The 22307-nt window shown below is 43.1% G+C and overlaps 2 protein-coding genes across 2 annotated transcripts; one reads left to right on the top strand and one right to left on the bottom strand.

The window, feature by feature from the left end:
- Positions 1-173: 173 nt before the first annotated feature.
- cpap (centrosome assembly and centriole elongation protein) lies at positions 174-14553 on the bottom strand. Its single transcript, XM_030786535.1, has 16 exons — positions 14227-14553; positions 13741-13855; positions 11999-12175; positions 11663-11792; positions 11490-11577; positions 9673-11107; positions 8337-8460; positions 8074-8239; positions 7335-7622; positions 6031-6130; positions 3699-3832; positions 1341-1400; positions 1117-1257; positions 941-1025; positions 638-758; positions 174-366 (listed from the first exon to the last, which is right to left on the bottom strand). The coding sequence occupies exons 1-16, from the start codon at positions 14551-14553 to the stop codon at positions 174-176; spliced, it is 3684 nt and encodes a 1227-aa protein (XP_030642395.1).
- A 1138-nt stretch (positions 14554-15691) lies between these two features.
- Positions 15692-22307, top strand: LOC115822995 (tripartite motif-containing protein 35-like). The gene is made up of 5 exons (XM_030786987.1): positions 15692-16096; positions 17761-17856; positions 17982-18238; positions 20895-21013; positions 21683-22307. The coding sequence occupies exons 1-5, from the start codon at positions 15692-15694 to the stop codon at positions 22225-22227; spliced, it is 1422 nt and encodes a 473-aa protein (XP_030642847.1). The 3' UTR covers positions 22228-22307.

The raw sequence follows: 22307 nt of genomic DNA, 5'->3' as shown, positions 1-22307 counted from the left end.
AACATTTTATTTTACAAAAATTTACACACAAATCTCAAAATAAATACTATGGAATGCTACACATTTACAAATAAAAAACACACACACACTCATTCTCTTAAACTGAGCACCTTAGTGAGGTCTGGTCTTAATGCCTTCAATTCATTATTATACGTGGAATCCCTTCCACGTGGTCAAGTTTTGGTGTCCATGACAACACGGCCCTGGGGGTCTTTAAGCCGTAGGCGACCGGTTGGGTATCGTGTCTCCTGGCGGCCGTCGGAGTAAACGGTTTTTACCGTGCCGTCCGGATATTCACGCCTTTTGAATTCTGCCGTGTGGAGTTCACGCTGACCTGTGTTAAACTGGATCTGTTTACTGCCGTCTCTGAGAAAACAGAGAGAGAGAAGGCAGATGTGTGTGTGTGTGTGTGAGCGAGTGCAGGACTCCACGTTGACTCTTACAGAACAAAGACTGATGAATATGGTGTATTCAGTGCACATAGACAGAAGCTGCTCAATCACACACACACACAGTATCTCAGAAACAGTTCCATCTCACTCACACACACACACACAGTATCTGAGAAACTTCCATCTCACTCACACACACAGTATCTAAGAGAGTGTTCCATCACACACAGAGGGTTTTTACTCACGGGTTGATGTGGACGATGGTGCCGTCTGTGAGAACGCTTTCCTCGGTGCCGTCGGGATGAAGCGTTTTCACCGTCTGGTCGGGGAAGGTTATTTCTTTTCGGCCGTCGGGGAAATGTTTTTCTACGGAAGCACAAAGCGTCGACTCTCACACACAGACAGATCCCAGTCACACCATGCTGTTCACCTCCTCTACATGAAACAGCTTTTAATAAAACTCATCATTTCAGTTCTGATCCGTTCCTTATGAGAGTACTGCATGAGAACCAGGAAAGCAAAACAAAACAAGAAACCCAGAGACGCACCTGTCTGTCCGTTGGGGAACTGCAGCACCTCCATGCCGTCGGGGTAGGTGGTGTGTGTGGTCTGTGCCTCTGCGTAGTAATAAATCTACAGAAGACACAGAGGAGGAGGTGGTTAACAGGTTCCTGAAGGACCTTAATGTTGCAGGTTAAACGGCGTGTGAATGTTCTCCTCATACCACTCGCTGGTCAGCCGTGACGTGTTTGACGTCCCCGTTGAAAAATGTGACTTTAGCGGTCCGCCCGTCCGCAGACAGCTCCTTCCGCGTGCCGTTTGGGAAGACGATGAGGCGCCCTCCGTCGGGAAGAGCCTTCTCCGTCTGAAACGGGAGCGAGCGGTTTAATCGTGAGAGCTGTCGGGATTAAAGAGCCGTTCGGAGGAAATACTCCACGTCTCGCTCACCTTGCCGTCAGAGTGCGTCATCTCCCCCTGTCCAACGGGAAACCTCTGAACATCCGGTTCCTGCCAAAACACGGAGCACGCTGTGTCATATCCAGAACCCTCTGATACAAACTCATGTTTATACCGCACACTGTGTCATATCCAATATCCTCTGATACAAACTCATGTTTATAGAGCAGTCATATCCAAAACCCTCTGATACAAACTCATGTTTATACCGCACACTGTGTCATATCCAATATCCTCTGATACAAACTCATGTTTATAAAGCACACTGTCATATCCAATATCCTCTGATACAAACTCATGTTTATGGAGCACACTGTGTCATATCCAATATCCTCTGATACAAACTCATGTTTATGGAGCACACTGTCTCATATCCAAAACCCTCTGATACAAACTCATGTTTATAAAGCACACTGTGTCATATCCAAAACCCTCTGATACAAACTCATGTTTATAAAGCACACTGTCATATCCAATATCCTCTGATACAAACTCATGTTTATAGAGCAGTCATATCCAAAACCCTCTGATACAAACTCATGTTTATGGAGCACACTGTGTCATATCCAATATCCTCTGATACAAACTCATGTTTATAGAGCACACTGTGTCATATCCAATATCCTCTGATACAAACTCATGTTTATGGAGCACACTGTGTCATATCCAAAACCCTCTGCTACAAACTCATGTTTATAAAGCACACTGTGTCATATCCAAAACCCTCTGATACAAACTCATGTTTATAGAGCACACTGTCTCATATCCAAAACCCTCTGCTACAAACTCATGTTTATAGAGCACACTGTGTCATATCCAAAACCCTCTGATACAAACTCATGTTTATAAAGCACACTGTCATATCCAATATCCTCTGATACAAACTCATGTTTATAAAGCACACTGTCATATCCAATATCCTCTGATACAAACTCATGTTTATGGAGCACACTGTGTCATATCCAATATCCTCTGATACAAACTCATGTTTATGGAGCACACTGTGTCATATCCAATATCCTCTGATACAAACTCATGTTTATGGAGCACAGTCATATCCAAAACCCTCTGATACAAACTCATGTTTATACCGCACACTGTGTCATATCCAAAACCCTCTGATACAAACTAATGTTTATACCGCACACTGTGTCATATCCAATATCCTCTGATACAAACTCATGTTTATAAAGCACACTGTCATATCCAATATCCTCTGATACAAACTCATGTTTATGGAGCACACTGTGTCATATCCAATATCCTCTGATACAAACTCATGTTTATGGAGCACACTGTGTCATATCCAATATCCTCTGATACAAACTCATGTTTATGGAGCACAGTCATATCCAATATCCTCTGATACAAACTCATGTTTATAGAGCACACTGTGTCATATCCAGTATCCTCTGATACAAACTCATGTTTATAGAGCACACTGTGTCATATCCAATATCCTCTGATACAAACTCATGTTTATGGAGCACACTGTGTCATATCCAGTATCCTCTGATACAAACTCATGTTTATGGAGCACACTGTGTCATATCCAGTATCCTCTGATACAAACTCATGTTTATGGAGCACACTGTGTCATATCCAGTATCCTCTGATACAAACTCATGTTTATAGAGCACACGGTGTCATATCCAAAACCCTCTGATACAAACTCATGTTTATGAGGTCAGTACCAAACTGCACTGAAATAAAAACACAGACTTTTTCTCTTACAGTAAAAATCTCTAGACTGGGAATGGCAGTCAACACAACACTCGTGCCCTGTTTATTGGGCTGCTTTTAGGCGGGTGAGATGGCTTTGTGTTTACTGGACTTTACTTCGCTCACTACTGGGTTGAGGTGACACAAACAACAACACCAGCATCACTGTTTCTGATGCACTGCACACCTGTCCTACAGACAGTTCATTCCCAGGGAAAGAAGGCACTTCAGAAACAACAGAGAACAGAATTAACCACCCTATTCTCAGGGAGAGAGTTTAACAAAGCAAAAAAAAACTTTATCGACATCAGCCGCATCGTCCAAAATGATTCACACACTTCCCTGAAGATGAGCAAAGAGAGAGCTATATAAAGTAAAGAGAAGAATCGTCATGGTAACACAACAGGACGGAACGCAAACAGGCCACAGATGGACAGTGTGATGTTACAGTGGGACATGTCCACACGAATCCCTCTATCACATTACCTATGACATCGTTCTAATAGGATTTGTTTTTTAAGGCCACCAGAAACTGACATCTGAAGGGCCCCTTTTCATGATTTACCCTAAATAATTTAAACTTAGTTTATTTGTTAATGCGTCAGTCTAGTTTAGGAGTTTACTCACTGAAGAAACCAGCTGAGTGGAGTCTTCGCTGAGACCTGTGTCCAGGCTCTGCCAATCAGACGTCACAAGATCATCGGAGCTCCGCCCAGGAGACGCCTGTGGGCTGGTCTTCCGCTGGCTGCCGCATGAACTTCCTGCATGATTGGGTGGGTATTACATGGTACTTCCGCTGCTTGGTCAGGTATAAAGTTCCCTGACTTTTCCATCACTAAAACACTGAATTTCCATCACCTGGAACAAAATGCTCCAAGATCTTGATTCAGTACGACTGATAAAAACCAAACCTCATTCAGTCATATTACAACATATGAAATGTAAATGATTAATAAAATGATTAAGCCTATTCTGAGTGGAGGGCAAAACCCCCAGTGCTCTGAAGTGTACTGCTGTCAAGGTTTTAGGGTTTTAAGACTGTTTTAGGGTTTTAAGACTGTTTCAGGGTTTTAAGACTGTTTTAGGGTTTTAAGACTGCTTTAGGGTTTTAAGACTGTAGGGTTTTAAGACTGCAGGGTTTTAAGACTGTTTTAGGGTTTTAAGACTGTAGGGTTTTAAGACTGTTTTAGGGTTTTAAGACTGTAGGGTTTTAAGACTGTAGGGTTTTAAGACTGCTTTAGGGTTTTAAGACTGTAGGGTTTTAAGACTGTTTTAGGGTTTTAAGACTGCAGGGTTTTAAGACTGCAGGGTTTTAAGACTGTAGGGTTTTAAGACTGTAGGGTTTTAAGACTGCTTTAGGGTTTTAAGACTGTAGGGTTTTAAGACTGTAGGGTTTTAAGACTGCTTTAGGGTTTTAAGACTGTAGGGTTTTAAGACTGTTTTAGGGTTTTAAGACTGTAGGGTTTTAAGACTGTTTTAGGGTTTTAAGACTGTAGGGTTTTAAGACTGTAGGGTTTTAAGACTGCAGGGTTTTAAGACTGTTTTAGGGTTTTAAGACTGTAGGGTTTTAAGACTGTTTTAGGGTTTTAAGACTGTAGGGTTTTAAGACTGCAGGGTTTTAAGACTGCAGGGTTTTAAGACTGTTTTAGGGTTTTAAGAATGCAGGGTTTTAAGACTGTAGGGTTTTAAGACTGTAGTGTTTTAAGACTGTAGGGTTTTAAGACTGCAGGGTTTTAAGACTGTTTTAGGGTTTTAAGACTGTAGGGTTTTAAGACTGTAGGGTTTTAAGACTGTAGAGTTTTAAGACTGTAGTGTTTTAAGACTGTAGGGTTTTAAGACTGCAGGGTTTTAAGACTGTTTTAGGGTTTTAAGACTGTAGGGTTTTAAGACTGTAGTGTTTTAAGACTGTAGGGTTTTAAGACTGCAGGGTTTTAAGACTGTTTTAGGGTTTTAAGACTGTAGGGTTTTAAGACTGTAGGGTTTTAAGACTGTTTTAGGGTTTTAAGACTGCTTTAGGGTTTTAAGACTGTAGGGTTTTAAGACTGCTTTAGGGTTTTAAGACTGTAGGGTTTTAAGACTGCAGGGTTTTAAGACTGTAGGGTTTTAAGACTGTAGGGTTTTAAGACTGTAGGGTTTTAAGACTGTTTTAGGGTTTTAAGACTGTAGGGTTTTAAGACTGTTTTAGGGTTTTAAGACTGCTTTAGGGTTTTAAGACTGTAGGGTTTTAAGACTGTTTTAGGGTTTTAAGACTGTAGGGTTTTAAGACCGTAGGGTTTTAAGACTGTTTTAGGGTTTTAAGACTGTTTTAGGGTTTTAAGACTGTAGGGTTTTAAGACTGTTTTAGGGTTTTAAGACTGTAGGGTTTTAAGACTGCTTTAGTGCTGTTGTTTCTGAAGACACCATTCTCTGACTGAATCTGCATCATTACCCTTCAGATTTTAAGGCACGTGTAGTGAAGGAAAAAATGTACTTGCTGAGTGTGAGAAAAATACATTGAAATATAAAATTAAAGAGTGTTGTGTATGTGTGTGTTTTAGAGATGCTTTGATTTTATATTAGTGAATGCCACTTGGTCCAGCAAACAACCTCACCTGGTTTGACCTGGACTGTGTTAGAAAGATTAAAATTTGGAATTTGTTTCTTTTTTGCTTTCTGTCTGACCGCGTCATAGTCATTCGTCTGAGGCTTCTTTTCTCAGTGTCATTTAAAAGGAGTGTGACTGGATTCGAACTGATAAGGTGCATGACTGTGAAGCACTAATTCAATTATCCGTCTAGTTTCTTCGCTCTTTCTCTAAAAAAAAAAAAAGGCCTTTGATTTGTCTTTGGTCCATTCTTTCATTCCAACTGGACTGTGGGTCGTTTAAAAAGAGGAATCTTTTTTTTGGAGAAGGCATTGTGAGTCCATGCCCTGTGGAGACCTGTCAGAGGGTGTGTGGTGTTTCGGTCCGTTTGTGTACCTGACGATGTGGACAGACTCAGAGGACTCTGGGATTGCGGGATTTCATCAGAACTGCCTCTTCCCTGTGGAGGACTGCTCTTCACACTCCTGCACGGACTCTAAACACACACACACACACACACACACACACACACACACACAGAGTAAGTAATAAACACACAGGTGTGCTTTTAGTGCAGTGTGTGGGTTTGATTTAGACACATGTCAGTCTCAACTGAAACAACATGTCAATGTTTGTACACACAAGACGTACGCTTCAGACACTGTGTCAACAGGTATGAGTAGTTTCTTCATAACAAGCCTCTAATGTAACCGTGTAACTGACACATTTCAGCAGAAATGTCCCTATTTCTCAGCCCTGCCCTTCTGTTTTTTAGTCCTCCACATTTTGGTTTCAGTCCAGCACCAGACCTGACTCCACGGGTCAACTAATCCTCACAGCCATCATCCTTAACCAGTGTAATCAGGTGTGTTAAGTGGATAACCAGTATAAGCAGGTGTGTTAACGTGGATAACCAGTGTAATCAGGTGTGTTAACGTGGATAACCAGTGTAATCAGGTGTGTTAACGTGGATAACCAGTGTAATCAGGTGTGTTAACGTGGATAACCAGTGTAATCAGGTGTGTTAACGTGGATAACCAGTGTAATCAGGTGTGTTAATGTGGATAACCAGTATAATCAGGTGTGTTAATGTGGATAACCAGTATAATCAGGTGTGTTAATGTGGATAACCAGTGTAATCAGGTGTGTTAATGTGGATAACCAGTATAATCAGGTGTGTTAAGTGGATAACCAGTGTAATCAGGTGTGTTAACGTGGATAACCAGTGTAATCAGGTGTGTTAACGTGGATAACCAGTATAATCAGGTGTGTTAACGTGGATAACCAGTGTAATCAGGTGTGTTAACGTGGATAACCAGTGTAATCAGGTGTGTTAACGTGGATAACCAGTGTAATCAGGTGTGTTAATGTGGATAACCAGTATAATCAGGTGTGTTAAGTGGATAACCAGTGTAATCAGGTGTGTTAATGTGGATAACCAGTATAATCAGGTGTGCAGGTGCTGGGTTAATTAAAAACTGTAGGACAGGGGGTCCCTGAGGAACTGACTGAAAATCACTGTCTCTCAGTGTCAACTGTGTTTTACCAACCAATGTGATTAACAGTTTGTTCTTATTGCTCTCTCAGTGATAAAACCAAATATTTTTATCATTAGTGTCATGATTTCTGATGATAAAACAGACACTTCCCCCTAAACACAGGTTTGCCAGAGAAAACCCACTTCTGTGTGTCGTACTCACTCTAGATTTCGTTCTTCTGTTTGCAGCGCTGGAGCGACCGTCTGAACATACAGACCTCCCTCTCCCTTTCTCTCTCTCCCCCTCCCTGCTCTCACTCCGTCTCTCCCTCTCGGCGTGTTTCCAGGCGTGGAGGCGGAGCTTCTCCAGGGCGTGGACCTGCTCTCTGAGAGAGGCGTTCTCAGCGGTAAGGCTGTCTATCTGCTGCCGGAGCCGGTTCTGGGCGCTGGTCCAGCGGGTCTCACGCCGCTTCACATCTTCCTGCAGAGAGCTCAGCTGCTGCCTCAAGGACTGACACACAAACACACACAACAAACAAACAAACAATTAAACAACAACAGTAAATTAATACATGTAATGAAATCAACTTTCCTGTCTCTTCCATACTCCATTCCTTATCTGGTTTGAATGGATTAAATTTGTATTTTAAAATGTATTTAATATGATCCTTTTAAATGTGGACTCTAAATGATTGAGTCTACAAAATTGACAGAAACATCTTCAATCCTTCAGTTCTCCTCATTTGAGAGCATAGGAGGGGCTCCCTAAAATGACAGTAAAGAAGCTTTTTCAGTCAGTCAGAGAGAGAGAGAGGGAGAGAGAGAAAGAGAGAGGGAGAGAGGGAGAGAGAGAGAGAGGGAGAGAGAAAGAGAGTGAGAGCGAGAGAGAGAGAGAGAGAGAAAGAGAGAGGGAGAGGGAGAGAGAGAGAGAAGGAGAGAGAGAGAGAGTAAAATGTGTTCACCTGGATCTCCTCTCGTTCCTGTTTGTCAGGTCTAGCCCTGGTGGCAGCACAGTGTTTCTCAAAGAGCTTCCTCTCACGCTGCAGCTTCCTGCTCTCCTCCTGTTTAAACTCCTCCCACCGACACTGTTCCTCCGCCTTCTGCCGCTCAAACTCCGCCCTCTCCTTTCTGCAGGGTACAGATGACAGCAGCGTCACACACACAAACGCGTTCCCGTCCCTTGGGACCGACACTGTTCAGACTGAGTGGAGAGAGAGCATCGTACCGTAAGCTCTCCTGAGCTTCCCTGTTCTCCCTCTGTAACCGTGCCAACGCAGCGTTCTCCCTTTTAAAACGCTCAATCTCCGTCTCCAGCTCCACCAAGCGCTCCCGGAGCAGCCGCGACTGAACTGCAGACAGACAGTGTGCTATATGAGTCCAGCGCTGTGTGTATGTGACAGGATTAGTGGTTCCGTTGAGTGTGCAGCTGCGTCATGACAGAGTCTGTGTTCTTATGTGTTTCTATTCACCCTCCATATGGTTCTATCTTTCCTTACCCCATACTTTTCCTTTCTTTTGTCTTTATAGTTATTGTATGCATTTTGATTTTCCACATATTTTATGTGGAGTCTTGCGTCTTAGCTCTTGCCTGTTCATTTTAGTCACTCTAGTTGTGTCATATTTGTGTACATGCTTTTATATCTTTGTAAAACATCTCTAAAGCTCTCTGAGCAGGAAAAAATCGATTAAAAGAAAAGTAAAACGATTAAAGATCCTTGTCCTTATTTCCATAAGATTTCATCAGTGTTATAACATATGTAGGAGTGTGTGTGTGTATGTAATTTTTTCAGTATGTCTTTGGGTTAGGAGTGTGTGTGTGTGTGTGTGTGTGTGTGTGTGATCTGCAGTATGTCTTTGGGTTAGGAGTGTGTGTGTGTATATGTAATTTTTACAGTATGTCTTTGGGTTAGGAGTGTGTGTGTGTGTGTGTAATTTTTACAGTATGTCTTTGGGTTAGGAGTGTGTGTGTGTGTGTGTGTGTAATTTTTACAGTATGTCTTTGGGTTAGGTGTGTGTGTGTGTGTGTGTGTAATTTTTACAGTATGTCTTTGGGTTAGGTGTGTGTGTGTGTGTGTGTGTAATTTTGCAGTATGTCTTTGGGTTAGGCGTGTGTGTGTGTGTGTGTGCGTGTGTGTGCGTGTGTATATGTGTGTGTGTGTGTGCATGTGTGTGTGTTTGCGTGTGTGTGTGTTTGCGTGTGCGTGCGTGTGTGTGTGTGCGTGTGTGCGCGTGCGTGTGTGTGTGTGCGCACGCGTGCGTGTGTATATGTGTGTGTGTGTGCGTGTGTGTGTGTGTTTGCATGTGTGTGTGTGTGTGTATGTGTGTGATGCAGTGTATCTGTGTGTGTGTGATGTGCAGTGTATCTGTGTGTGTGTGATGTGTGTGTGTGTGTGTGTGTGTGTGTGTGTGTGTAATCTGCAGTATGTCTTTGGGTTAGGCGTGTGTGTGTGTGTGTAATCTGAAGTATGTCTTTGGGTTAGGCGTGTGTGTGTGTGTGTGTGTGTGTGTGTGTGTGTGTGTGTGTACTCTGCAGTATGTCTCTGGGTTAGTGTTTCTCTCACCTGTCGCCTGCTCGCTGAGTGCACTCTCCTTTTGCTGTGACGTCGGCGGGACGGGTTTTGGCTTGAGTGCTGGAAACAGCTTGGCCACCAGCTGTGAGGTGGGCTGGGCCTTTGGCTCATCGTCCAATCGGCTCTGTGTACAGCCCTCGGGCTCCACCCCTTTTGCGGTAGCGACTTTTCTCGTCAGCGTCCTCTCTGGCTGACTGAAACTATCCAGCTCGGAGGAACAGGGGGTGATTTCCTCTGACTCGTGCCAGGTGTTGTCGTCGTCAAATTCCACCTGCTCCCCGGCGCCCACGAGGGTAGAATCCTGGTCACTGGCGTTCCCGTCTCTCCCGTCTCGATGGAAAGCTCTCTCTCCGTCCTGGTAAGAGCGCTTGTCGTAAGGCGGTTCTGTCACACGGAAGCACTCGCTGGCGGGAGGAGCTGACGCTGCCTGGTGGAGACAAAAGTCTAAGCTACTTTGAGAGGAGGCGTTGGACTCAACATGCTTGTCCTCCTCCACCTCCTCTCCGTCTGTGGAGCCAGGCATCACCTTGCCCTGTCTCACACTCACACAAACTCCTGCTCTCTCCGACTTGCCACCGGCAGCAGGAACCTCGAGCAGGGGGTTCAGCTGGTTTCGCAGGCGTGGTGCTTTGATGGGAGTGGAGGACAGGCGCCTGGGGTCACGATTCAGGAGGGACCTGACGAAAGACGAGTTGCTGGAAAACGAGAGTTCGTCCGCGGCCTGCTCCAGCAACTCAAACTCCCCGAGCTCGGCAAACTCACGCTGGTGTTCGCGCTCCCAGCGTTCGCCGCGTTCCGCAAACCACACCTCGAAGGAGTGCTCGGCGACGCGGGCGTCACGCTCCTCCGGGCGCACGTCTCGCTCTCCCGAACCCGAAACACACTGAGCACGCTCCGTCACGCCGACTGAACCGCTCTTGTCAATCTTCTCTGAAACCACGGTCACAGAGCCGACCTTCAGCTGAGCAGAGGAGTTAGGTTTCCCAGGAATCTGGGTTTGGGGTCGTAAGGGCACAGAAGCGATGTTTGTCCCCTGATGCATGCCTAATACGTGAGAATGGTTTGTCGTCTTGGTTACATGAGAATGAGCTGTCGTCTTGGTTACATGAGAATGGGCTGTCGTCTTGGTTACAGCCAGTGATGTGACGTTCTGCGGGAGGTTCTCCTTGCTGCGTACTGCAGTTTTGCGCTGGATGGGGACCCGTGGGCCGGTGGCACCGGCTGTACTGGGGCATCTCTGAGATGCCTTACTGGGCTCTGGGCCTTTGGAGGGTCTGCCGTCTGAACTCGGGGAGGGTCTGGGACTGATGTGAGTTTTGGCTCCACCTCTGTGTGGTCCGGGGGCTTTACCTCGTGTGAACCTGGAGAGGCCCTCTCCTCGTCTCAGAAAAGGCCTCTTCACTTTCACTGGCTCAGAGGAAGCGTTCTGAGTCCAAACAGGAGGCGTCCGAAAACAGACACATTTATGTTGGTTAGTGCCATAACGAGTAAATCATTCAGAATAAGAACAGAAGGATGACAAGAGAATGACACTTTGATAGACAGAAATTAAAACACAGCGCCTGCTTTAAAGGATCTTGTAATGTCATATATAGAGTGTACTCTTGTCCATTGTATATTGGGATGTCTAATTAACTTCAGGAGCTCAAATGTAAAGCCAAGGTGTGGCGTATGGAACTGTAAGTCTGGACTTTAACGAAGCAGAAAACAAAACAGTGCGAATGCGTCTTACAGACGTTTCCAAGTCTCCCCAAGTGAACCTCAGTTTTTTAAATTATTTTTTTAAAGCTGTGTGTTTGACCTCTGACCTTCCCTGTGAGCCTCTGGTCTTCTAGTTTCAGTTGCTGCTCCAGAAGCTCCTCAAAGGTTCGTCCACCAGGATTCGGTCGGATTGGCCTGAAAACACAGAGACAGATATAAGCATTACCACTGTGTCAAACACATAACCACAGTAGATAAGATATATATATATACTCTTTACCTGTCCTGGACTCCTGTGTGACTCTTGTCATTTATCACAGACTGGTCTTCTCTCATGGACTGCACTGAGATTTCTGCACTCTGATCATCTCCAGAATTTGACTGCTTTTCCGGGCTCCACCTACTGGCTTCTGAAAAAACAAACAAACAAACAAACAACAAAGTAATAAACAGATCATCAAAACTCCTCCATGTCTGCCAGTCCCAAACTTTATTTTATTCACTAGTTTTCAGACTTTAAGTACATTCACTGGGCATATGTTTCAAATCTTTAAAAAAACAAAAAACTGTTGTCTGAGGTTTGAATAATCATCAGTGCTGTGTAATGTTTCAGTACCCTGAGTGCTGTCTTGCTCTTCTTCATCCGTCTGGTCTTGCTGATGAGAGTGTGTGAACTGGGTCTCTGGAGTTCTGGTTCTGGAGTGTGTGTGAGACGTGGGTGACAGGACGAGATGAGATAATCCTGTCCCTGGACTTTCCTCTCCCAAACAAGACCCCGAGGACTCAGAGACCTCTACACATCACACACAGGAGAGAGGGTTTTTTAAGCGTTTAACGATAGGGTTATGCCACGTGAAATCTCATGGGCTATATATTCAACATCTCTATTTTTTTCTTAATTCACCTCAAAGACATGTCATCTGGAGGGAGGATTATTGATGAAAAAAAAATCATATCCAAAATTGATTTGTGTTGTGTTGTGCTCCGCTGTAATAAGGACCGATACAGGAAGTCATCCCTGCCCACTGCGATAACAATACATAATGACTGCGCTCTCTGCCCACTGCAATAACAATACATAATGACTGCGCTCTCTGCCCACTGCAATAACAATACATAATGACTGCGCTCTCTGCCCACTGCAATAACATTATATAATGACTGCGCTCTCTGCCCACTGCAATAACATTATATAATGACTCCGCTCTCTGCCCACTGCAATAACATTATATAATGACTGCGCTCTCTGCCCACTGCAATAACAATACATAATGACTGCGCTCTCTGCCCACTGCAATAACAATACATAATGACTCTGCCCACTGTAATAACAATACATAATGACGCCGCTCTCTGCCCACTGCAATAACATTATATAATGACTCCGCTCTCTGCCCACTGCAATAACATTATATAATGACTGCGCTCTCTGCCCACTGCAATAACAATACATAGTGACTGCGCTCTCTGCCCACTGCAATAACATTATATAATGACTGCGCTCTCTGCCCACTGCAATAACATTATATAATGACTGCGCTCTCTGCCCACTGCAATAACATTACATAATGACTGCGCTCTCTGCCCACTGCAATAACATTATATAATGACTCCGCTCTCTGCCCACTGCAATAACAATACATAATGACTCCGCTCTCTGCCCACTGCAATAACATTATATAATGACTCCGCTCTCTGCCCACTGCAATAACAATACATAATGACTGCGCTCTCTGCCCACTGCAATAACAATACATAATGACTGCGCTCTCTGCCCACTGCAATAACAATACATAATGACTCTGCCCACTGCAATAACAATACATAATGACTCTGCTCTCTGCCCACTGCAATAACAATACATAATGACTCTGCCCACTGCAATAACAATACATAATGACGCCGCTCTCTGCCCACTGCAATAACAATACATAATGACTCTGCCCACTGCAATAACAATACATAATGACTGCGCTCTCTGCCCACTGCAATAACAATACATAATGACGCCGCTCTCTCTGCCCACTGCAATAACATTATATAATGACTGCGCTCTCTGCCCACTGCAATAACATTATATAATGACTCCGCTCTCTGCCCACTGCAATAACATTATATAATGACTGCGCTCTCTGCCGAGGGAGGAGAGAGACTTACCCTCTGAGGGGCAATACACAGTGTATATTCCTTATTCTACCCTTAATCTGCACACAGAGCTACACTGTAAATTCAGGTGATAATTCATTAGTGTAAACAGGCCCCACTCATTGTAAGAGCTGCTCTATGGGAAGACTGCTGGTCATTACATATATAAAACAATAAAAAGAAGGCTGAACTGAGCAGTGTATGGTGGAGTACCTGTTTCGTGCTGTGCCCTGTGAGGGACCCCGTGCTGCACATCCTGTAGTCTAAGTAGCTCCTCCAGTTGATGAGCCTTCAGTTGCTCCTGCATATGCTGCTGCCATTTCTTCAGCTGATTAAAAAAAATCATCATTTATACCATGTCCAACACCACCGCGTCTCCTGTTTCATTTACAAGCCATATACAATCAGGAAATACCTTTACTTAATAAAATCATAGTGCACAATTAGTGAGAAAGTATAAAATAAAAAAAACATCTGAAGTATCTTTTCTCGAGAAATCACTTAAAAAAATATAAATAACAGCAATAATGAAGCAGCGATCAAGATCAAGGGCTTGTCATCATTTTACTGTTTTTTTTTTCGTATGCAATTGATCATTAATAATTTCACTGTGTCTGTTTAAGTCATAGGTTTGATTTATGACGCGCCTCGATTAAACTCAGTATCACTACAGTGACTCCGCGTACGTTCGCTTGTTACCTGTTCAAGCTTCGTCACCAGCGGCAGGTCCTGTGTACATTTCAAAATCTCCTCAACGGTCCCTGTTCCTCCATTCAGTGGTCCATATGCATGAGTGGACGCTCCCTGAGATGGTCCAGACCCCAGCGGGACCTCCGCGTCTACGCTGCTCCCAATGGACGCTGGTAGAGGTGCGAACTGCGAGCAAAAAGAGTCATCTACTCCCTCCACCAGTGAGCTGTAGCTACTCCGTACGGAACCGGTTCCCCCCGGAGAGCCGTTTAAGATGACACCGGCACGTGAGCTGCTCGGTACCCAGGAGGACAGGATGCTGGAATGTGTCTGCATTCTAGATGACATCCGGTTTCCCTCTGAGCTGCAAGATTTTTTAGAGAGATTTAATGTGAAATTACACTCGCCTTGCACAAGAGTCACCATTCTTCAATTTATCGAGAGTTATGCTTCAAGATACATTTTCACACATACGAATTCGCAGAGCATTCTGCCCACATCGTCTCGGTATTATTTCTTTCATATCGAGTTCATGCCGCAGCAAAAAGAATTATGGCAAGAGATAGTTAGTTTCCCATAACTTGTAAGATACTGACGGTTAGTTTTAACCAACTAAGCAAATCAAAGAGTGTGTTATGTTTAGCGGTCCCCAACTTCTCTTCTAACGAGCCAAAGAACACCATTCCTACCATAGGATACAGAGGGTGACCAGCTATGCAAAGCTAACAAGACTCAGAAGTTAGAACAGCATAGACTACGACAATCGATCTTCCTGTGCGATAAAAGAAAATGTGCCCATCAAACTAACCTAGTAATGGAATTGGTTAAATGCTGTTGAATACATTATCAATGCCTGCAGACACACATGTATAAAATAAGTTCGTTCAGTTTTAGCTAACTTACAGTGTGTCCGCTCACACCAGTGAACATATACGTTTGTGAGAGAGCTGTGAGGTGTATTAAAATCTGAAGAACACGAAATTAGCTAAATAAATCTTCTCAAAATGTGTGTGAAATATGATCTGTGGTATCTCACTGAAAGTTGAAGTTGAAGCGTTTAAAATTACCAACCCGTTGACGTCTCAAATCGGAACATCAGAGTTTCGAAACGTACCGCCATAACAAATCCAAGCCCGCGAGATGCGTAGCAACGTTTCGTTGGCCCTCGCTTGCATTGTGGGTATTGTAGTGTAAAGGGGTTTTAAAGACGGCTTTACGTTGATCGGAACCTGTACCGATTGTGCTCATATTTTGAGAACGTCTGTGAAAAGGGCACAAAAAGCAGTTTAAAGTTAAATTCTAGACAAGCCAACAAAACTAAAGGATTTACAGTGTCTGCAGCTTAGAGTGGTGGAAAAAAAACAGGGGGCAGAGATTTTCCTGAGTTTCAAGGTATTTCTCTGTGACTGAAAATCTGAAAGTGAAAGTACGATTGAAATTCAACAAGTCATTGTTGAAGTGGGACTTTGACAAAATGGCTTCTAAAGCATTGATGTCTGAAGAGGATTTCTCCTGTCCTGTGTGCTATGACATCTTCAGGGATCCTGTTGTCCTGTCATGCAGTCACAGTGTGTGTAAAGTTTGTCTACAGCAGTTCTGGGAAAAACAGGATTCAAAGAACTGTCCAGTTTGCAGGAGAAGATCCTCAAAAGATCATCCTCCTCTAAACTTGGCTCTAAAGAACCTGTGTGAGACTTTCTTACAGGAGAGAAGTCAGAGAACTTCAGCAGAGCCTGAGGAGTTGTGCAGTCAACACAGAGAGAAACTCAAACTCTTCTGTGTGGATGATAAACAGCCTGCATGTGTGGTGTGTTGGGATTCAAATAAACACACAAACCACAAATTCTGTCCAATAGATGAAGCTGCACTTGACAGAAAGGTAAGAAAACTATTCACTAGAGATATTAATGTTTAGATTAACTGAAGACTACTGCAACTCTTCACATATTTCTAATTTTAAGTTTCCTAAAATAAAATATTTTTTAAATTATAGAGAAGCTGGCAAAATTGTGTAGCTGACTTTACCAGTTTATTTGGCAAAATGAAAAACAAAATTTGGTCAAAATGTTGTTTCTCTGTTTAAAACATGATATTTCAATGTATGGTGCAGCATATGTATTTTGTGTGAAATGCGGTAATTAGTAGTCATTAATTACAGAGTGTACAGTCCGTCTATGTCAAAGCTGTTTTATGTAGCGTGGCATTCGACACGGACCCTTCACCGTGTCATGCTCATCATTTTTATAAAACACTAAATAACCTCCCGCTAAATAAATTGCTTCCTATTTTCTATCACACTTTCCTGTCATATCACTGTCCCGTTACCAGAAACACTGACCTTTCCATCACTAAACTCCTTTTTCTATTTTTTCTTTTGTTTTTGATTGCTCTTACGTCATTGGCTATTCGCATTGACTGGGGTGGGCCACCGTAGAATATAGGAAGGCGTGATTCCTGCTACGGCGAGGGAAAACTTGAAACGGCATTCTCGCAGTTTTTCCCCCCCAGTCGCCAAGGCGTTTACTGTCCGTTCAATTTTAATAGTCGATTATTCAGTACGCGCAGCTTCGTTTTTATACGGCTTGGAATACCTACTCTATACTAACCCGGATTACAACGGTGGACTCGTAATGGTTGGACTCCCCATGGGATTGTTGCTCCGACTCCTCACTCTTCCTGCCGTCTTTCCCCCTACTTTCCCCAGGTGACTATCCTCTGTTCCACACTCTCTATCTGCTATTCTGCTAAACTCCGTTCGTATGGTTGGCAACCTTACATTTATCACGGAGAGTCCAGTTTGGAGGGACGAACATTGCAGAGGTCGCTTCTCTTTATTGTTCCTTCTTTGTTGTTGTTGTTGTTTGTTGTTGTTCCTCCTCTCAATTATCCTGTAATGAGAAACGAACCCTCCGTTGGCCTTATGTATATATGAAAAAATTTGTGAACAAAGCTGCAAATTTATGTATTGTGTTCTGTGTTGGACGTTCGGTGTTTTGTGTTGAGTGTTGCCATTGGGTATTTGGGGCTTTTTTGGGGGGGTTTTATTATACAATACACATTGTTTCTCTTCCACTTGACCAACATTTATGACCCTTCTCACCATGGATCTGTAACAGCTGTAAATATATTTAATCTCTGGACATAGGTGTTGGATGGTCCCTATTTTTTTTCATGTTGTGTTTGAAATATTGCTGGGAATTCTTTATTGTATGATGACTGCCCTGAGATTAGAGCTAGCTGTGCCAGGCTGCATGTGAATCTAGGTCTGACGCCCAACTAAAAGTAGCCCTCTCTCAGTTTGCTGTTTTACCGCTACAGTAGCAGTGAAAGGTCAGATACAGTCTCTGTGTGTCTATGATCCTCACAGACCAGGTCAGATCAGTAAAGTCTTGGTTATGTAGTTTGCAGAGGATGGGTCACTGTATTACACACAAACACGCACACACACACACACACACACACACACACACACACACACTCACACTGTGCTACACATAAGTGGAAAATACAGACTGTCTGTAATGATGTATCACTTCCCTCCAGGAGGAACTCAAGACTGCACTGAAACCCTTACAGGAGAAACTGAAGATCTTTGAAAAAGTTAAACAAGCCTGTGATCAAACAGCAGAGCACATTAAGGTGAGAATAATTAGTAATGAAAACAATTCAGTCATTTAGCACTAACCAATTACTGTGAGATATTACTCACTGCCATGAGTACAGTGCACTATGGTAATTGTGTATTTTTCTGTTTGTCATTTCAGAATCAGGCCAAACACACAGAGAGACAGATTAAAGTGGAGTTTGAGAAACTTCACCAGTTTTTACGAGATGAAGAGGCAGCCAGGATAGCTGCAGTGAGGGAGGAAGAGGAGCAGAAGAGTCAGATGATGAAGGAGAAGATTGAGGAGATGAGTAGAGAGATATCACGTCTTTCAGACTCAATCAGAGTCATAGAAGAGGAGATAAAAGCTGAAGACATCTCATTCCTGAAGGTAAATTACCACAATACACTGAGAAAGTTTCTCATTTCAATTCAATTCAGTTTATTAAAGCTGTGCGTGTGTGTGTGTGTGCGTGTGTGAGTGTGTGTGTGTGTGTAGATGTGTGTGTCTAATAGAGGTGTTGGGTAACAGAGATCATAAACATCTCTCCTTTTGTCTCTCTGGTCATGTCAGACACATGTATATTTAACAATTATTTGGACACATTCATCTTTCTCTCCTAATACACAGGGAAAGTGTTGATTGTGGGAACAGTTTCTCTCTACTTTACTCTCTTCTCTCTCTCTACTTTACTCTCTTCTCTCTCTACTTTTGCATGTCAGTGTTTTCATTTTCTCTCATTGTTATTGTTTCATACATCATAGATCCCTTCTCTCTTAAACAGAACAGAAAAATGGGGAAATGACCAGGCACCATGTTGTTTTGATACAGAGATTAACCGGCTGACATCTGTGTGTTTTATGTTGTAGGTGATTTTGGGGGAGGTGACAGTAGGGGACACTAGTCCTGACAGAAAACTCAGTCACATATTTACTGAACACATCAGTTCTTAGAGTTGGTCAAGCTGATATGACAAGAGAGACAGAAAAACACACAGGCAAAGATCTAAATACATTTTAATGGTATGTTCATAGACAGCAATAAAAGAACAGAAATAGCAGATGAAAGAAAAGGAGATTAAAACAGGTTCTCTGAAACAGAATAAACACTAGACAGCCAAGACAAAAGAAACACAACATTAAATGAAAAAGCAGTAAACAGCAGAATGTTGAACAGACTTTTACAAGTTTAAGTTTATTTAAAGCCTAATATCACTGTTAACAGTCTCAATGGGCTTCACATGCCCACAGGTTTACATCAACCAAGGTAGAGTGGCACCTCCAACTTAATCCTCATAGTGGGCAAGAAAAAAACTCCCCAAAAAAACCCAGATGAAAGGGAAAACTAGGAGAAATCTTGAGAAGGACCACAGAGAGAGAGACCCCTTCGTGGCCAGACAGGTGTGCCATAGGTGCTGACCCAGTGGGTGAATTGCAAACAACACAGAAATAATGAAGATGAAAACACACTAGTAGACAGAACTAAAGAATAAGAAAACAGCAGGGGGAGCTGGACCGGGGTAGTCCACACAGCCACAGCAGCACAGGAAGAAACAGCACTTATGATGTGAGGTGATCAGAAATAACAGTCAGAACTAAAAATACAGAGGAGAGGTCTCTGAGACAAGTCTGGATGAACACAGTCCAAGTTTCTTAGTGTGTTTGACTTAGAAGGAGGTGAGTGAATACAGTCATCTGGAGAGAGAGAAATTCAACCCGTGTCAGTGCCATAGAGAAAAGGGACTGGTTAGTGTACACTCTGGCTGATGACGGTTCAAAATTGGTTCTCTCAGATTAGAAGACTCTGCAATAAAGACATCAGAGGTTGATGAGACATGGAATTCTGTGCCCCAAGAGTCAGGAAGCAGGAAGACTGGAGCAGCAGAAATTCCTCTTTCTGGAGTGATAACAGCCTTTGTTGGATGGTGTGTGAGACCGGTGTGGGATCAGACACCTTGGTGAAGTGGACTGTGGGCAGAGTGAAGAGTTAATCCCTGTGTCTGTTTGTGATTTCTGGCTTTGATCCAGTCTTGGTGACACCAGGGCAACCAAAACCCAGCAGGACAGCAACAAAATTCTGTTCTTATCTTATGATCACATGTAGATGCATTGGTCAGTGTTTGGTCAGTTGATTAATATAAACTGGTTCATCAGTTTGTCAAGAGGTGACCATGGAAATTGGTTCTCACTTGGCTTTGAAGGTGGTTGTCCCCATCTTTATCCTCGGCCAAAATGTGAGAATTCAGTCAAGTGTGTGTGATGACCCTGTCTTTGCTGATCGCAAAGGTTCTAACAAATGGCAGGTTGTGGAATTCTGGGTGAGACAATGCCTTTGTGTCCTACAACGTAGATCACCAAACAGGATCTTTCCTTTAAGAATTTATGTTTGTGCTGTTTGTGCTGTTTTCTTGAGGAGTCATTTTTGAAATCAGATGAATAGTTCATTGGAATAAAGTCAGTGGAGAGGGAGAGGGGATTCTGTCTCTCTGATTGGCCACTGCAGACTGGCATCTCTGCGTTTGATTTGCTCATGTTGGTGGTTAATTTGCATGGTAACATTTTACAATTACAAAAAAAGGAAAATAACTGTCAGTCTCGGTCTTAGCTTTATAGCAATGCCCAAGCTCATTAATCCAAAGTAATTCATAAAAAAAAGAGATTTATTTGAAAACAGTGTTTTGAGTTTGTCTCTCTCTCTCTCTCTCTCTCTCTCTCTCTCTCTCTCTCTCTCTCTCTCTCTCTCTCTCTCTGTGTGTGTGTGTGTGATGTTGCAATCCTTCCCTTACTGTCCACTGACTGTATACTGTCATTTCTCTCATTTTAAAATGGGAAATGTTCCTTTTCAAGAGCTAATGTTGAGCCGGGCAAGTACATCTCTCTCTCTCTCTCTCTCTCTCTCTCTCTTTCTCTATTTAATCATAAACATTCATCCGATATCAACTGATAATTCTGTTTTGTCTCCTTTCACAGAACTTTGAGGACACAAAGGAAAGGTAAAGCAGTCACCTCTTAACTCTCTGTTTATCTGTGATACCAAAGCCACAGCAGCACTGACTCCTGAATGTTATTCCAGAGCCCAGTGCACACTGCAGGATCCACACATGCTTTCAGGAGCACTGATCCATGTGGCAAAGCACCTGGGCAACCTGAAGTTCAGAGTGTGGGAGAAGATGCAGGAGATTGTTCAGTACAGTGAGTGTTGCAGCTGGAGAACAGCACAATAACTGTCACTGTGTTGAAATGAATGGGGCTGATGTGTTTGGATTCAACACACTGAGACATGAGACTATGAAGAGAGAAAAGACAGTGAGAGAAATGTTTAGAGACAGACAGTGAGTCTGTAGAGACTGTAAAGTTGGTCCTCGTGAAAGACAGACAGTGTTAATGAACTTGTGGGTTTGGTTTGTAGAGGATTTTTTGACAGTGCAAAAAAAGGAAAAAGAGAGAAAATCAGATTTGAATTGATGTAGTTAATGTGGCAACATGTCATAACGTGAAACCATAACCTGAGGAAAATATTTTATTTACTTTTTAAGACATTTACACAAACAAATACACTCTATATCAGATTTCACACACTGTTTGTGAAGAATCAGTGTGTGTGTGTGTGTGTGTGTGCGCACGCGTGTGTTGTGAAATAACAGGTGTTCTATAACTGGTACAACAGATTGACCTCAGTTACACTAACAACATGTTTTCTCTTTATGTTCACTCTTCATTTTCATACAAACACATTCTGTCTGTTACAGTGACATTGGCTTTTTCTAAAGGGATGTAGAGACTTAGAGCTGCTGGAATTATGACACAGTTCAAATGAAAATGTGGTTCATCTCTCCCACTGTCTCTGTTCTCTCTCTTCAGCTCCTGTCATTCTGGACCCCAACACTGCACATCCACACCTCATCCTGTCTGAGGATCTGACCAGTGTGACATACAGTAATGAGAGACAGCAGATTCCTGATGATCCAGGGAGATTTAATTCATGGGAATTTGTCCAGGGCTCTGAGGGTTTTAATTCAGGGACACACTGCTGGGATGTTGATGTGGCGAATAGTAAAGTATGGTGTTTGGGTGTAATGCCAGAGTCAGCCCAGAGGCAGGGACGTGGATTTAGGCGTGGTATATGGACTGTGACTTATGGTTATTGTGATGGGAAATATCGGTCACGGTCCCCAGGACAGTCAGTCACTTTCCTCACATTCAATAAGAAAGTCCAGAGGGTCAGAGTCCAGCTAGACTGGGACAGAGGAAAGCTGTCATTCTCTGACCCTCTAACCAACACACACATTCACACTTTCACACACACTTTTACTCAGAGAATGTTTCCTGTATTCGTAAATGGTTATATTCTCCCTCTGAGGATCTTACCAGTGCAGTGTAGTGTGAGAGTGGAACAGCCCAGTTAGAGCTGATACTGTCTCTGAATGAACTCACATCACACACACATCATTATGTTCAACTCATCATAACAGACATTATACAGTTA

Source organism: Chanos chanos, chromosome 10 (assembly GCF_902362185.1).
Source record: "Chanos chanos chromosome 10, fChaCha1.1, whole genome shotgun sequence".
Classification (NCBI taxonomy): Eukaryota; Metazoa; Chordata; class Actinopteri; order Gonorynchiformes; family Chanidae; genus Chanos; species Chanos chanos.
This window is presented reverse-complemented; position numbering and strand designations above follow the sequence as displayed.